The 18,272-nt window shown below is 35.9% G+C and overlaps 1 protein-coding gene across 1 annotated transcript; it reads left to right on the top strand.

Moving 5' to 3' along the window:
• The first annotated feature begins 9,888 nt into the window (after positions 1-9,888).
• Positions 9,889-14,837, top strand: LOC147503464 (oligopeptide transporter 5-like). The gene is made up of 7 exons (XM_086608095.1): positions 9,889-10,108; positions 10,202-10,644; positions 12,300-12,397; positions 12,480-13,052; positions 13,138-13,402; positions 13,555-13,737; positions 14,110-14,837. The coding sequence occupies exons 1-7, from the start codon at positions 10,060-10,062 to the stop codon at positions 14,728-14,730; spliced, it is 2,232 nt and encodes a 743-aa protein (XP_086464221.1). The 5' UTR covers positions 9,889-10,059; the 3' UTR covers positions 14,731-14,837.
• The last annotated feature ends 3,435 nt before the right edge of the window (positions 14,838-18,272 follow it).

Genomic DNA, 18,272 nt, shown 5'->3' with positions numbered 1-18,272 from the left:
CCTACACAAATAAGGTTTATGCTCCCTAAATCTTGTAATGCCTTAACACAGTATCATGCACTTTAGCAAGACTAGCAAAACTACCTAAAAATACACAAACGATGCAATGGATGCTCAAACAATCAAAATTCGTTTTTGCAATATAGAGTTTTGAAAATATTTGTATGGTCTACAGATTACTATGCCCTGTTCAAACGAACAATTGGACGCGAAACTAGGAGGGACCTACTACATGGCTCAGAAGAGTAAGTAATTACTTCACCAAATGGTGTGCTACTAAGAAACTCACTCACGGTGAATCTGGGGGAGGGGAGTGAGGAAGGTAGTTGGTTACACTGGAATCTGGTAGTTAATTACTCTAAATCCTCGTGGCTATATTTTTGTCCTTTTTTGGAGGAGCATGACTACTTTATACTCTAGTTGATTGATTTTAATTTGTTTGTTCGTCTAGGCCTCAAGTAACAAGCAACATCCGTTTATCTACATTGGGTAATGACTTCCCAATAGTTGTTATTGGGCTTGGGTTTAACCCTATACGTTAATTTAAAGACAATGCGAAAATTAAAATCAAACAATCATATAAGCATGCTTAAAACATACAAGGTATCCTCTTAAAAGGGATTTGAGGAGGTTGAGAGCTTACCTCTTTATAAAAGTTAATTTTGTATCATGAGTTGGTAATCACTCACGACACTCAATCACACTTAAGTCAATACTTTGCTCACAAAATTATTTGATGTATGTACAACTTGAGCAAGAATTCGTACTCATGCCTAAAGACTTAGAACAATTATTGCCAAGGTGCTAGAACAACTATAGGGGATCCATGTGAGAAGGGTTTTCATGAGAAGATTATATTACACTATACTACACTTCTTTTAATTACAAGTTACAGAAGTTACTAATGACAAATTTATTCTAAAATTACTAAAGAAGATAGAAAAGAGAGAGAAGTGTGGAGGATTGATTTACCATGTGATTCAAACTACTATTAATGAAAGAAATATTTCAATTGTTAGTTTTCATATTCACTTTGATTCATAGACAAATCAAAGTGAAAAATTAAACTTTGATCCCTAGTGAAATTTCTAAATCTCTAAAGAGATTATACTATCATGAGAGATTAAATTAGCACCCTATCTCTAGAGCACTTCTTCAACCTCTAGTTTGTTTTCCACTTTTAACTATTTTGTAATTGAAGTAAAAATCAAACTTGTTAAATTTTAAGCAATTGAATTACATCTTCATTAATAGAGTTATCCTCACATGGGTTTATCTAACTCTCCACAAGGAATGAGTTAGTTCATGGTGGGATAAATACAACTAAAAAAATGAAGAAGAAGAATAAGAAGATTCTTATTTCCTAAACTATGGAATTATTTTCCTAAAAATGAAACTAAAATAAAGAGAAGAAGATAGTGAAGGGCTTCAAGGCCACAAATCACAAGTAAATTGGCAAGTTTATTTAGAGCACCACACCTCCTATTTATAGTTATGAAGTAGTGAAATGGGTGGCCAAGATTACATCTTACATTTTCAATCTAAAGGTTACAAATTAATCTACTTTTACAATGAAATTTATTAATATAAGTGGAGAAAATTGGTGAATAGTAATTCCCATTACAAGATAAATAATTTAGAGTGGTTTGTGTATTTATTAAGTGGAGAAAGTGGGTGATTATATAAGCTTCCACTTGATGATATCATGATGAATAGAAATTGGATTTATACTTTGTCTTGGTTTGGTCCTGTTTTAATTCCCAGTCCAATCAATTGATAGAACCTACATACCATAGCGTAGAGCTTGTCGCACTGATCGTTTTGACAAGTCACACGCCCAAAACGGAGTTCGGAGTCAAAAGATATGATTTTCTGAAGTTTCATTGATTTTTTTGCAAGATTTAACCAGTGTTTATCCGGAATTAACTATTTTGACCAAGCTTCATGGGCTTGATTATGATCTTTTTAAGCTTCCAATGGGTTTCTTTTGGACTTGATAAAAAGGTTTTGTTTCCCATTAGCATATTCACCTTGTTTCCATGCTAAAATGCCGATTTTTTTTAAAATTTCATCATTACGTGTCGTAATGTGCAAAAGTATGAAAATACAATTAATTTGCATTTATTACACACATAATTAACCAATATGTAATGTCTCTACGGGGTTTATATTACAGTTGTAGGTGTTTATCACCTTTCAAGTCATGCTTGCACGCCGCTTGACGTGGAGTCGATGTTGGTTGGCACATGATTTGAAAATCAGGCTCAACTGTTTGAGCATTTCCTATTTTAGATTATAAAAAAACATACTTAAAAAAAAATAAAACCCCCCACAATCCGGGCTTTAATAATTATACAACTTTGCCTTCAAGGGGCCCAAAACATAAAAATAAACTAATACTAATATACTAATTAACTAAAGCAAATCGTAATTAAGGTGTTGATTACCAAGTTGATTCAAAGTTTGCGAACGTATGATACACGACTCGCCTCACACACTTGAACTTCCCAAGGCAATGAAAACTCTAATTCTTGATAAGTTGTTTAACTTCAACCAAGTGGTTAACTTATCCTAATATAAACATAACAAATTTTAACAAACTTTTTTGATATTTTCGTTTTTTGATTTTTTTTTTTTTTTTTAATTTATCAAAACCAAGTTCACTGATTTACACTACTCTATTACAAAATCTAGATCCGTAGTTGAAACCATGAGATCAAGTAGATATGGCTGTCAAAAAACTGTTGCTCTCTTACTGGAGGTTGGTGGGCGGTCGCGGGCTAGTCCATGCGTGGTCGCCCCTCCGGCTCTGGTGAAGTTGTCCCAGTTTCCGTCAGTAGCTCTGGCTCATTTCCAGTTGTTCAACTATGTACCTGGCTTTGAAACAAAATAGACCAGTACTGGAAAACAAAAATGAAATAAAATGACGAGAAAAAATTAAAAACAAGAAATGGAGATGGTAGAATATTGCTTCCCTCCTTAGAGCTCAACCATGAATCCATTTCTTCCAATCCATGGTGGCGGCGCCATTTGAAGTAGTTGTATATTGGTAAGTTAAAGTTTGAGGTTCACCATAGATTTTTGGAGATGGATTGATGGGAGTTTATAAATGGGAGAAGATAGTAGTTCTTAAAATTCATAACTTGTTTGTTTGAAAAAATGAAGGACTTGTATTAAAAGCAATGTAAAGAACTTGGTTTAATGGGAAAACATTGAGTAGAGATTGCAAGAACAAGGACTTGAATAACAAACTTGGATTGAAAACTTGACTAACAACTTTGGATTGAAAACTTGTATTGAAGAACAAACTTGGGTTGAAACTTGAGTAACAAACTTGAATTGAAAACTTGTATTGAAGAACAAACTTGGATAGAAACTTAAATAACAAACTTAAATTGAAAACTTGTATTGAAGAACAAAAGTAAATAAAGCAATAAAAACTTGAAAATGTAAAGGACGTACTTGAAATTAAAATTTACACTACTCCTACATTACCATAGATTAAGTCTAGGTGCTCTCATTTTTCCTACTTTTTGGTTTATATATTACACCTTTTTCCAAGTTATAGATTTGCCCTTCACCCTTAGATGTAAGCCACCTCATGAGTTTGTTTTATGCTTCTCTAGACGCAAGCCACCTCATGAGTTGCTTTTTCCTTTATGTTTTATGTTTTTTACTTTTGTTTTTAGGTTTCTTCATGAGCAAGCTTGGTTATGCAAGGCTACTTTTGAGTTGAGGCCATAAGCTCCAGTCTTTTGGGTTGAGACATAATCTTCAGTCTTTTGGGTTTGAGTCTTTCACCGTTGACTTTGACTTTGACCTTGACTTTTCAACATTTTCTCATGTAAGCTAGAGCATTAATAACAAGCATTAATAGAGCTTATTTTGGCGCTAAAATGCATCTTTTACAATAAGTGGTCAAAAAAGGCCTGTAACCTACAAATGGCTGTAAAACCTATAAGTTGTCTGTTTATAAAGCATAAGAATGACATAATTGCAGCATTGTAAAGGTAATAAACCATTTGGGGTCTGATCAACTAACCTCAAAGAATACTAATATAATGAACGTGAAATCAAAAACTGAATGCAAATGCATTGGACTAACCTCAAAGAATAATTATTAGGAAATTGGAAATTGGATAAAAATGCATTGAACTAGCTAATTTCAATAAATAATTAATTAATGGAAAATCAGAAACTGTATGCAAATGCATTGAACTAGCCTCATTGGTCTTCTCACAAATCTTCAGTCAAACTACCATAATTAAACAACAACAAAAAGTCGAAAGGTTTTATCAAGGGTGGGAAATTAATTCTTTTTATGGATACTTGGATTTTCATGTTGCAAGAAATTTGGATAAGTGATCAATATAATATTCATATCTCATAGTTCTGCATAGTTACAAATATTTTTAAGAATAATTTAATATAACGGTACACGTTTGTAGGATAGGGTTGAAAGCTAGTAATCAACTTTAGTAGCTAACAGGCAAATAAAAGAAAATATATACCATGTCCCAAGCACAGTACATGCATGTTCTTATCAAAAAAATCTATTTAGATAGGGAGTATATATCTTAGGTGGCATCCAAATTATATTTCTCTTTCCAAAAATCAAAAAACAAAAATAGAAACAAATAAACAACTAATAACTTACCCAATTAAATAATTAATACCCAAAATAGTAACAAATAAATAACAAAAAACTTATATATATTTTCACACACAAAAAAAAAAAAAACAAAAACAAAAACAAAAGGCAGTTATCAGATGTTTGCAGTCGGAACATGCAAAAGATTTTTTACTTGTTATTCCGCCGATGGAAGGACTTGGACAACATATGTTGTCGGTGGAGTATTGTGTTATTCTTCGATACCGTCTCATGATCCCTTTGTACTTTGATTGTGGTATTTGCCCCATATGAAGAAAAAAATATATAGATTGGATGCTTTTGGGGACCATGCAGCACATTGTAGACATTTTACAGATTTCAAATACTTACATGATCATGTCAGGGACATCTTATGTGATGCATTTTGGCGGGCTGGGGTACAGGTAAAGAAGGAGGCTCCCATCAATTTTCTCATTGATCCGAAGGATAGCAGATCGACACTTCGGCCTGTAGATGTCTTGATCTACAATTGGTCTGAAGGAAAACAAGTATGATTTGTTTCGCACTTGGCGCCCAATTCTTTTTTTTTTTTTTTTTTTTTTGAAGTTAAGGTTTATTCTTTATTTATTTTATTTCTTTATTTGTTTGATTTGTTGGTGGAAATAAGGTAAGTTTGTTTTTTTTCATTAATTTGTTACTATTTTTTGTATGTATTAACTATTTAATTAGGTAAGTTATTTGATATTAATTTGTTTTTATGTTTGTTTATTGAATTTTGGATAGAGAGAATATGATTTTGATGCCACGTATAGAAATGGCCGAGTCCCAAAAGAGTTATGAGTATAACTACTCTTGTTCTTATAACATTTTGGGTCTAAAGGGCTCCCGGCTAATATTGACCACTACCAATAAGCACCCGTAAGAATTGTGGATAGACTCAAAGACATAGATCCAAAACCATGTTGTCATCTTCCACCATGACAAAAACAAAAAAATAATAAATCTATGTTGACAATTTGACATTCCTCACACCCGCTTGCCTACATCGATGTAATATTCAAACAGCTTCATATCACTTTCCATGTCCCATGCATGGCACTAAATCTAAAAACGGGGTTAGTTAAGTCGAAGAGTTGTGTTCTTAATTAATTCTTTTTATAAATACTGGGGTTTTCACGTTGTAAGAAATTTGGATGAGTGATCAATATAATATTCATATCTCATAGTTCTATATAGTTGCAAATATTTTTTAGAATAATTTAATATAACGGTACACGTTCGTAAGATAGGTTTGAAAGCTAGTAATCAACTTTAGTAGCTAACAAAAGCAAATAAAATTAAGGAAAATATATACCATCTCACAAGAGCAAGCTTGTTCAGGGACTATATCTTAAGTGGCATCCAAATTATATTAATTTCTCTTTCCAAAAATCAAAAAACAAAAATAGAAACAAATAAACAACTAATAACTTACCCAATTAAGTAACTAAAACCCAAAATAGTAACAAATAAATAACAAAAAATTTACATATATTTTCACACACACACAAAAAATAAAATAAAATAAAATAAAATAAAAAAAAAAAAAAAAAAAAAAAAAAAAAAACAAACAAACAAACAAACAACAACACCCAAAAAAAGTTGGGCACTCAGAAAATTCAGCTTCCTCATTCTCAATCTCGCTCTCTTTTTCTTGTCACAAAATTTCACTTTTTATTACTTTGTTAGTTTAGTTTATATTAATTTGGAATTGAGAAAAAAAAATTATATGGTTCTTTATCTGTTGACTTGAACAAATGGTTCATATGTATGATGCATATAAATGTAGAAAAATAAGATGATTTGTTTCGCACTTGGCGCCCAATTCAATTTTTTTTTTTTTTGTGGTTAAAGTTTATTCTTTATTTATTTTCGTTCTTTATTTGTTTGATTTGTTTGTAGAAATATAGGTAAGTTTTTTTTTTTTTTTTACTATTTTTTGCATTAGCTATTTAATTAACTTATGTAAGTTATTTGTTATTAATTTGTTTTTATGTTTGTTTTTTGAATTTTGGATAGAGAGAATATGATGCCACATAGGAAATGGCGGAATCCTAAAGGAATTATAGAGGGAGTACGAGTAGAACTACTCTTGTTCTTATTACATTTTGGGTCTAAAGGGGCTCCCTACTAATATTGACCACTACCAATAAGCACGCGTAAGAGTTGTGGATAGATAGATCGAGTTAGAGACATAGATCCAAAACTATGCTGCTGCCATCTTCCACCATGACAAAAACAAAAAATAATAAATATGTGTTGACAATTTGACATTCCTCACACCCGCTTGCCTACATAGATGCAAGATTCAAACAGCTTCATAACATTTTCCATGTCCCATGGTACCAAATCTAAAAATGGGGCCGGGTAGTATCCCTACATAGATCTAAGATAGATTCAAACAACTCCCTCCCCAAGTTGCAAGCTTAATGTGAAAAATTAATTTCATTTCATAACGGTTGGATCTTGAAAATAGGGTATTCCTAATATTTTTGCAAAATGGAGATATCCCTAATTGCAACTATTAATAGGAAATATCCCTAACTAACCCTAAAACGTGACTAGGTCACATGCATTCCACTAAAGGGCTAATGAAACAAAGAAAGGACCACATAACTATCAGTTCTCATCAACTTGCATATCTTCATTCACACTCCGTTCCTTAGCTGTCAAAAACGTAATAATTTATTCTAAATGTAGAGGTCAAAGAACCTTAGAGCATCTCTAGGTGGTCGCATTCGTGGTCGCATTCTTCAAATTTGAAGAAATGCGTCGGAATTTTCCGGAATTCCAACTCTAGGTGGATGCATTCGTGGTCATCGATCACCGCTTGTTCGCGTGCTTGTTACGAAATTTGGCAATTTGGATCGCGGATCGGTGTTACATTAGTAATATCATCACGCCATTGCAAATGTCGCCCCCCACAACTTTTTTTTTGACTTTTGACCCCAAGACCACATGCGCCAGTTCACCAGACCGCGCCTCTTCTAATGTCCCATAGGGGTTTTTTTTTCACTTGCGCACCACTCCTAATGTCGCATGGGTTGTTTTCAAATTATACATGAGCGACATTACAACTGTCGCGCGACAGTGCTAATGTCGCGTGGGTTGTTTTTTGGTAATCGAATTTGCGACCACCTAGAGTTGGTCGAAATTTGCGACCAACTTCTTCATTCGCATTCTTCAAATATGAAGAGTATGCTACCACCACCTAGAGATGCTCTTATATCCCATTTCCCACTCAATGCTTGACAATCATGCATGGTATAGGTAACTAGGAAAACTCTACAATGTCCAGTTTGTTTCCTTCAAAGAACTCCCTGTGATCAACTAACTCACGTACTGCTTGTAATCGATCTACTTTTTTTGTTCTATATCTACCCCACTACAGTTCCACATTTCCAGTAGAGTTAGCAAATTTTAGCCACAAACACTAGAGGGAAATAATGAATAGATATAATTAAGAATGATCGCCATACAATAACCAAACAAGCAGGTTGGACACATAGTTTTTCACGAAATACAGTAGAGTTAGAAAACTTAGAATGTAGCTGGTTCTGATGTTTAGGAATAATGATCATCATGTTCGATCTTGTGAACATACGTGTACATGTCAAGAAATCATACCAATTCCAGGATTTTGTAAACGTTGTTAGTAACAAAATAGGTTGAAAGAATTCGTTCAAGAGAATATGGATGGATTTTAAAGATTTAAATTCATATGACATACCTAAGCTTGGGAAAAATTCGACCTAGTTTGTGGATTACTTCTTCATATGGCTTTCATAAAGTCAAAATTCGACACTTGAGTTGATGCCAATTGTTAAGTGTCCACTACAAATACAGTGATATTATACTAACATAGTGATGTAGCATGTTGCAACATCGAAATAGTGAAACTAGCTATGAGGCAAAAATCTATTTTCTCTCTCTCAAAACATTTCTTCTCTTTCCAATATCATTTTTCCATTCTCATATTTTCTTTATAGCAAACCATCCATTTCTTTGATTTTTCATGGCGCAACATTGATGTTACAATGGTGGTTTTTCATGGTGTAACATTGATGTCGTAATGCCACGTCACTGTGTCAGTTTTTTTGTGTCAGTGTAGAATTATTGCTACAAATAATGGTAGCACACGATTGCTTCGATCAACTGTCAAACCTTGTTGGTTGGATGTTGGGTGCATGATAAGGTATTAAGGTCCCACAAGACAACATATAGTTTGGCTATATTCTGACTACTGGGCATGCATTAGCAAACCCGATTTCAGTTGACTTATGTCGGTGTATGTTATGTTAGCTTGTTGTAGACTCTGTTGACGTGAACGTGAGTCTGTGGATGATACAGCAGTTTATGAAATGAATGGTTTTGAATTTACGTGATTTAATTTGATAAATGTATGTATTATAGTAGGCACTTCAGAAATAATTGGTGCAAATTAGGACCTAATAAATAATAATGCGAATCAGGGAGTCGGTTTAGGGAGGGCAGTTTTTAGGAAATCAGCTTAGGATTCACTAAGTGAAAAAATGACCAGGAACAGATCAAATTCGTAGTGCGCGCAAGATCAGCTACACAATAATAAGGGAAGATTCAGTTGAAATAAAAATAAATATTACAATGAAAATGTGTGTTTTTTTAAGCAAATTACTGGGTTAAGGAGGCCCAAACCTTTTTTAGAATAAGCAAGATCTTACCTAGATAATTCCTTGAGCATCCTCAGTTACAATGTTGTCTAGGACACAGTCAAAGGTGGAGAGTAATACTCTATTACTCTGTATTCCCAACATACATCTTAGCGAGGTAGTCTGCAACACGATTAGTTTCCCTATAACAATGGATAAAGCTACAATGCTCTAGTTCAGCAACTTTTACCCCAACGGACACGACTACAATGGAAATATACAAATTGATTCCACGCTGCATATATTATATAATTCACAGGCAACATTAATACGTAATATCGATCTTCCCTAATTTGCACGATATTCTTAAAGCAAAAACATTTTCAGCAAAGGAATCTTTCAGTACTGGTTCTTGTAGTAAAATGGATTTTAAAATGTTCTAGAAATAGACACTACACAATCAATAATTGGCTCCTGGAGTGAAATTCGCTGCAAGAGGGGACCATGGTTTCCTTAATGACCAGTGAGGTTTTGACACGTTTACAATGAATCTTGTTTGCTTCTGATTCCGAATTTCAATGAGCAGGGTCAGAAGATAAGTAAATGAGCGGGACCTTTGCGATTCTGGTTTCATGCTAGTCCGTGTACAATAATATACAAGCAATACATGAATAAAAGTAGAAAGAAAGAATGAAAACTTTGTTCACACACGAGATGTTCTTGAATTGAGAAAGAAAAAAGAGGTGTTCATTCTTCATTCTCGCTGAGGACAAGAAGAGAATGACAATATCGACCAACGACGATGTCTCTTACCAATCGAAGGACAAAGGTGCAATCTCATCACATATATTTTTATTTTGACACACGTTTTGTGTATATAGTTATATTACTTATATTATGATTCATTGTATTTGTGGTGCAGATGATGAAGTTAATGATTCGCCGATAGAGCAAGTGAGGTTAACAGTACCAATTACTGATGATCCTACGTTGCCATGTTTAACGTTTCGAACATGGGTTCTAGGCATTACTTCATGTGCCATTCTTGCTTTCTTGAATCAGTTCTTTGGTTATCGACAGAATCCACTCTATGTGTCATCGGTTTCTGCTCAAATCGTTGTTCTTCCAATAGGAAAATTAATGGCAGCAACACTTCCAACCAAACTAATAAGGATTCCTATGACGAAATGGTCGTTTTCATTGAATCCAGGACCATTTAATCTGAAAGAGCATGTGTTGATTACTATATTTGCGAATTCTGGTTCCAACAGTGTATATGCTGTCAATATTATCACCATTGTTAAGGCTTTTTACCACAGGAGACTTCATCCCATGGCAGCCATACTCTTGGCGCAGACCACTCAGGTACACTCTTCTCTGCTTCAGTTCTGTTGCTTCCAAAATATTACTTTCTTAAATACACCAAACATATAATATTATTTAAGTTTTACCCTGAAATATCTTGAAAGTGCACCTTCAATCATATCAGAAATTTGAATTAATTTCACATAATATATCACTGCTTAGATTAGTCTTGGTGCATATTATTCTTATTGTGCTTTCGATTTCAAGCAACCAATTTAACACATTTCTACTGCTCTTTTATTTTTATTTTTTTTAGCTACTTTCTTAAGAATGCCATAAAAGTACTTGTCCTGGGGAATTGTTCTGCATGACAACCCTCAAGGCTTTCTCTGGTTGGCAATAAATGGTGGAAAAGTAAATAAATAAAATTTTGGAAAAACCATTCTTCGTATTCGTTTTTTGAAGATTTAGATTTCAGGAAGTTTTCAAATTCAAACAGAGTTAAAATATGACTCCAAAGACGTGCGAAGTGAATTGCCAGTTATTCTTCATGAGCCACATGATCAGTTTTCTAATGTTTACATATATCTGAATATATCTAGTTTTATACTAGCATATGGTAGACTTTAAAATCTATTTATGATGCATGCCTTTAATTAATTGCAACTATGCAAGTTGGTCTGGAGAAATCTTCTTGAAACCTGAATCTTTTAAAATTTTATCATGTGCTGTTGAGTATCGACACAGGCTGACAATTCAGCATAAGGTGATTCACATTATAAGTTTTTTCTTCCACACTGTTTCTAAAACCCACTTGATACTATTCTAAACCCATCCCACCCGACCCAATCTAAATTCCAGCCCAACAAATTAGGATTCAATTGAAAATGACTAATAGAAGCCTAGCCCATACATCAGTCTTTGTTGACTTTAATAATGATCCACTACTTTTGTTGCCTCTTAATAATCTGTCCACACCCCATAAAGCCTCTAGATCCGCCATGCCACAACTTAGATCCAAAGGTAAATAGGTTGGTGTGGTAATCTCCACACCGACCCTTTTTATTAGATAGATATTTGTAAATTATATTGACACTTCAAAGAATAATTGCGTCAAATTATACAATGTATTTTTGCCTCATAGTAAATAGTGAAGGGATAACTCATAATGAACGGGGTTGGCTACTATGAGAGTATTCCCAATGCAAGTCACTTTGAGGGAAAATAACAATTTGTTACTCTTATGAGCCAAAAACAATGACTCAATATAATGGTGACAATGAAGGTAGTTTTTCACTAAGTAACAATGATGGTAACACTTACTACAGGGATAGCTGCTGAGTTGTGAACTTCGGACGAAATTTTTTATTCTGTCTTATATGTTTTTTTTCGATTTTTTCATTCTTTTAGATGGGATGTTTCATTCCGTCCGGTATGTGTTTTTTTCGATATTTTTTCATTTTTTACATTTAGACGAAATAAAACATTCCGTCCGAATTTTAAAATCACATTTACATTGGGCAACCCCTAGTAGTTTCACACCAAGAAGGTAACTATGAGGGGAAATAGTCCTATATAGCGCCTATGTGGAGGTAACAAGTTGTTGCTTGTATTGGGAATGATCTAAATGATATGTCATATTCACCGCACCAAAAATGAGTTGATTTTAAATTTCCCATCTTAAAAGTGATATATTTCGTTTTTGTTGAATTTAGATGCTAGGATATGGATGGGCTGGTATATTCAGGAAGTACCTTGTGGATTCTCCCTATATGTGGTGGCCTTCAAATCTAGTTCAAGTTTCTTTGTTCAGGTACCATTAGCTACTTCATCAAATGCGGGCATACTAAATGTTACGCTGAATATTTTATGACCATTTGCATAAATACATGCAGGGCACTGCACGAGAAAGAGGTGAGGCCCAAGGGAGGACTAACAAGACTACAATTCTTTCTCTTGGTTCTAACAACAAGTTTCGCATACTACCTCGTGCCGAATTACCTGTTCCCTTCAATTAGTGCTCTATCATTTGTTTGTTGGATTTGGAAGGACTCAGTTACAAAGCAACAAATTGGATCAGGCCTTCATGGTCTTGGAATTGGCTCATTTGCACTTGATTGGTCAGCTGCATCTAGTTTCCTAGGAAGTCCTTTAGCTACTCCAGGATTTGCCATCATTAATATACTTGTCGGATTCGGTCTAACTCTTTATGTCCTAATTCCAATTGCTTATTGGTCTAATGCATATGATGCAAAGAAGTTTCCTATATTCTCTTCTCATGTGTTTGATCATACTGGCACACCGTACAATACTTCTCGCATTTTGGACTTGAAAAGCTTTCAGTTCGATCAAAAAAGCTATGAAGGTTATAGTAAAGTCCACCTGAGCATCTTTTTTGTCTTCACTTATGGTTTGAGCTTTGCAACTCTAACCGCGACACTCTCACATGTAGCACTCTTCCATGGGAGGTACATTTAATTTAGTCCGTTTTGATTATCATTACGTATCACCATGGACACTGCTTTTTAACCAAAGACCTCTTAAATAATGCAGGACAATATGGCGAATGTGGAAGCAAACAACGGCAATGGCTCGTGAACACGGTGGAGATGTGCACACGAGATTAATGAGAAAGTATGAAGCAGTCCCTCAGTGGTGGTTTTACACAATCTTGGTTCTAATGGTGGCTCTTGCCCTATTTGCTTGTGAAGGCTTTAACAAGCAGCTTCAGCTACCATACTGGGGTATTCTATTAGCGTGTGCTTTAGCCTTCTTATTCACATTACCCATTGGAATCATAACATCAACTACCAACCAGGTAAAACACAAAAGTTTCACCAACAGTGTATGCATAATTCAGTAACTAGTAACCATTTGTCCTAATTTTCTTTGACATTAAAATATGGTTTTGAAGTCAGCTTAGAAGTCAGATTCTTATATCAATGGCTGAATAATGTTTTATATGTGCAGCAACCAGGGCTTAATGTGATTACAGAGTTGGTAATAGGTTATTTGTATCCTGGAAAGCCTCTTGCTAATGTGGCTTTTAAGACCTATGGCTATATCAGCATGTCTCAAGCAGTAATGTTTTTAGCCGATTTCAAATTAGGGCACTACATGAAGATCCCTCCAAAGTCCATGTTCGTTGCACAGGTAATCTATCACTTGTGAAATTTACTAATTGGATTCTATACACTACATTACTACATGATTGCATTCTATACATTACTAATTGGAAATTTACTTACTCTATTCCAAGCTAATGTTTGCATTGCAAAATCAGTATCATGTCCCATTAAACAACAAACAAAACGTATAAACCCTGTAAGTATTTACTTGAACATGCAGTGGAGAAAAATGTGGATAGAATGTGCACGCTTACACACGACTTGCTTAGACTTAGACGCCCAATGGGTTTTATTTATCCATTGAACAAAGTATACCTGTCTTTTCTTAAATAAAATATGTTACGGATCTTAATTCAGTGTGTATAACGAGCGATTGGCTCAATTTTGGTATATGTAGTTGGCGGGGACAGTGCTTTCATCTTCAGTTTACTTTGGCACTGCATGGTGGCTGCTAACAACCGTTGAGAACATATGTGATCCAGCCAACTTGCCTGCAGGAAGTCCATGGACATGCCCAGGAGATGATGTATTCTACAATGCTTCCATTATTTGGGGTGTTGTAGGCCCTCAGCGCATGTTTGGTAATCTTGGAATCTACTCCTTGACCAATTGGTTCTTTCTCATCGGATTACTAGCACCAGTTCCTGTCTGGTTTTTCGCAAAAAAGTTCCCTGAGAAGAAGTGGATCAGGTTAATTAATATGCCCATTATGTTTGGAGCCACAATGTCCATGCCACCAGCAAGGGCAGTTAACTACATCACTTGGGGTGCTATTGGCATCTTCTTCAACTTTTATGTATATAAGAGATACAGGGGTTGGTGGGCTAGACACAATTACATCCTTTCGGCGGCCATGGATGCTGGCGTTGCTTTTATGGCAATACTGACTTACTTTACCCTCCAACTAAAGGACATCAATGGTATCACCTGGTGGGGTTTGGAGCTTGATGACCATTGTGGCTTGGCCCATTGTCCTACTGCTCCAGGGGTAGTAGTTGATGGCTGCCCTGTGTTTTAAGATTCTTAGGGTATACTTAAAAATACGCAACTTAAACAGAGTTCATATCTTCCACATAATATGTACAAATGTTTTTCGCAGGTTTAAAGGATTGCGTAACTTTTTTACATTGGTCTTAGTAATGTCCTCACGTTAACAATGAATAATCAAGGCACAGACCTCGTAATTTCGTTGCTCCTATAGCTTCAATTTCTAAGGTGCAATCTTATGATTTCACCATGAAACTGCCTTGAATTTGCTCCCCAAAAAATTCCGTTCACACAATACTGTGCAACATTTTTCAAATTTCCCTGATAAGGACATTTTCTGGATGATGTGGCACTGCATAAGGTATACCATTTAGGAACCCCAGGCCCCAACCCCCTATCCACTTCGGTTAGAACTGCAGCAAATTCGTAAGATTGCAGCATTCTCAGAAAAAGATATATTGATTATTAAAAACTGATTCCAATCTATTAGAATATTACAACTGGCAATAGCAGGCAAATAGCCTCTAAAATCTAAATCAACTACTCAAGTTTGGGATTTAGTAGAACACCTTGTAGTTGAACTTGATATAGAGAAAACATAATCGGTTTAAACTCGAGATGATGGAATATCTATTCGTTGTTCGATTTTGAATATTATATCACTCATTAATGATGGAACAACACAAGATTTAGCACTTTTTTCCTTCCCTTTTCTTGTTTCTTTCATATTCTTGTTTTCAATGTTATTGTCATTTCATCTTCGCCATAGCCTTCAGTTAGTGAAGCCATTTCTTCTATATAGGATAGGGTCCCTATAGGATATATACCATTTCTGCTAAATTTCATTTATGGGATCAATAGAAATAAGAGTAAGCTTTTTAAGTGACAGACTGACAGTAAAACTTCACATTCTTTGTTAAGAAAGCGTGCACATTGCTTGTACATGTCCCTGGTCCAACCATCCCATTCCATTGTTTGTCCAATACTAAGTCGTTAATTATATTGCTCATTAACCATGCGAGATCCTGATTTGTTTGCGTTCTTCATGGCTAATTTAAGGAGAAACTGTGTCGAGGAACACGTCAACTTAAGTACCGCGGAGCAAGACGCTGGACACCATGAGATTTACCAAAGACAGGCATGTACTAAGAACGCACAGAGACGTACTAGAACAATAGGTCGGATAGCAGAGAATATTCGTTGCTAGAAAAAAATGTTATGATGGATTAGCACTTTCCTTTGAACTAAGTTTGCCTAGCTAGTTCGACAACTTAACGTTTAGGATTATAAAAACCAACAGCTATTCCTACTCGGACAAGGAAATATAATTGCTTTCCCTTTTAATCTCCAATTCCTGTTCGGACAAAGACAAATAGCTTCCTCTATAAAAGTATACTCGAGGCACCAATGCTTTTCTCATATGACATTGCTTTCTCCAAAACAAAACAATGTCTTCTTCAATTCTCTCCGTGTTCTTGCTGTTGACGTTGATAACTACTTCCTGTTCTGGTGCTTTAGCTGCTCGTGCTCCTAGAAATAGTAACAACAACGAGAGATGCTCATTCCAGTCAATATACCAATTTGGGGACTATATCTGACGTCGGAAATCTAATCCGACTGGGACCTGCTGGTGCAAGAACCTCCTCTTCACGTTTTCCTTACGGTGAAACCATCCGGAGGCCTACAGGAAGAAGTTCCAATGGCTTACCGATGATCAATTACATAGCCACAGCGCTCGGACTGCTAAGTCTCAACCCTTACCTAGACCGTACTGCTAGCGTCCAACAAGAGGTAAATTTTGCAGTGGCTGGTAGTACTGCCCTTGATACTTCTTTTTTCACCTCGAGAAACATCACCGTGACCGGCCAGGCTCAATCGTCCCCTCAGTGTGCAACTTCAATGGTTTAGAGACCATCTGGTTCGTACCTGTCGCACTCCTGGTGCATGCACACAACAGCTTAGACGTTCCCTCGTGTTTCTTGGGGAGGTTGGTGGAAACGACTATAACAATGCTTTTTTCCAACACAAACCAGTTGAGGAGATTAGAAGCTATGTGCCCCAAGTCGTTAGTGGGATAACAAACGCTGTGAGACAAGTGATTCGTGCTGGTGCGGTGCGTGTTGTTGTGCCTGGAAATTTTCCCATTGGATGTATACCAATTTAACTCACATCCTTCCCTAGCAACGACCCTAGTGCGTACGATTACACCAATTGCCTGAGGAGTCTAAACGAATTTGCAGTGTATCACAACGAATACCTGCGGGGAGCTCTTCAGCAACTAAGAAGAGAATACCCACGGGTGTGGTCATACCATACGGGAATTACTATACGGCCTTTCAGTCAGTCCTCCGTCGTGCTCCTTTACTCGGATTCGATGGCACTTCACTAATGAAAGCGTGTTGTGGAGTAGGAGGCCCGTACAATTTCAACACCAACCGGATGTGTGGACTTCCAGTCTTCCAGGTGTTCCGGTATGTCCAAATCCCACACAGCGGATTCATTGGGATGGCATTCATCTCACACAGGAGGCCTATATGCATATGTCTCAATGGCTCCTTAGTGATCTTCTCCCCAAGATGCAGTGTGCATAGTGGATGAATATTATGGATTATGTTGGTCTTTCGTTTTCTCTACAAGTGTTTTCCGTGAGAAAAAAATTGTAATGAATTTAAGTGAGTTTCTGTTGTGATTGTTTCAATAATTATGTTCATATTTCAATTCAAATTTTGGGTTCCTGAGAAAATAAAAAGAATTCGTGCCTTTCTATCTTAAATTGCTACTTACTTACAAGTCCAGTTCACTTAATTAAATGTAGACGAATGGATTAAAGGTATATTTTATTTCAATATAATTTTGTATGGACTATTGCACTATGCTACTTTGTGTTGGGGTTTATACCAATGCCAATCGATTCCCCCGCTATACAGATAATTTGTATTTAAACACAATTCAATTCCAGACAAATTCTAAATATCAACTACAACCTATGCTAACATGCCCAACTCGCTAAATAACTATTAACAACATATAATAATGTAAAGCATAATTAAACGCATACCACAACACAAAGATATACCGTGGTTTGGCCAGTGGTGCCTACTTCCACAAAAGCTAGTCTTTTATAAAGTGTGAAGGAAGATTACAATCTCTCCTTTCAGTCTCTCACCTTACTAGATCACTCTTATCTCTTTACAGGGTTGTATCTCTGTAAAGATTATCTCTCAATCTTGATAGCTTTCAAGATTGGGTTTTCTCTGACTTTTGTGTTGCCCCTCATGTGTTTGGTTTTGCCAAAAACCCAAACATATAGTGCCAAACTTGCGGTTTTGGAAAAATATAATCCTACCAAAATAGGCATGGGCGCGGGTTGCGCTCGCGGTAAGGCTAAGTCAACGCAGGGTGCGCTCACTCGTCAGTAGGTTCATCAAGGCACGAGCGCGGGTCGCGCTCCGAGCAAAACAAAACTGAGTGCGGGGTGCGCTCAAGCTTTCCCACGCAGGCTGAAATCCTTTCCTCCTCATGTGAGGGATAACGCCAACAATCTCCCCCTCTCGAACAGTAAGGGGGGCTTCC

Source organism: Coptis chinensis, chromosome 4 (genome assembly GCF_015680905.1).
Source record: "Coptis chinensis isolate HL-2020 chromosome 4, ASM1568090v1, whole genome shotgun sequence".
NCBI classification, from domain to species: domain Eukaryota; kingdom Viridiplantae; phylum Streptophyta; class Magnoliopsida; order Ranunculales; family Ranunculaceae; genus Coptis; species Coptis chinensis.
The sequence above is the reverse complement of the archived record's forward strand: the minus strand, read 5'-3'. Positions and strand labels throughout refer to the sequence as shown.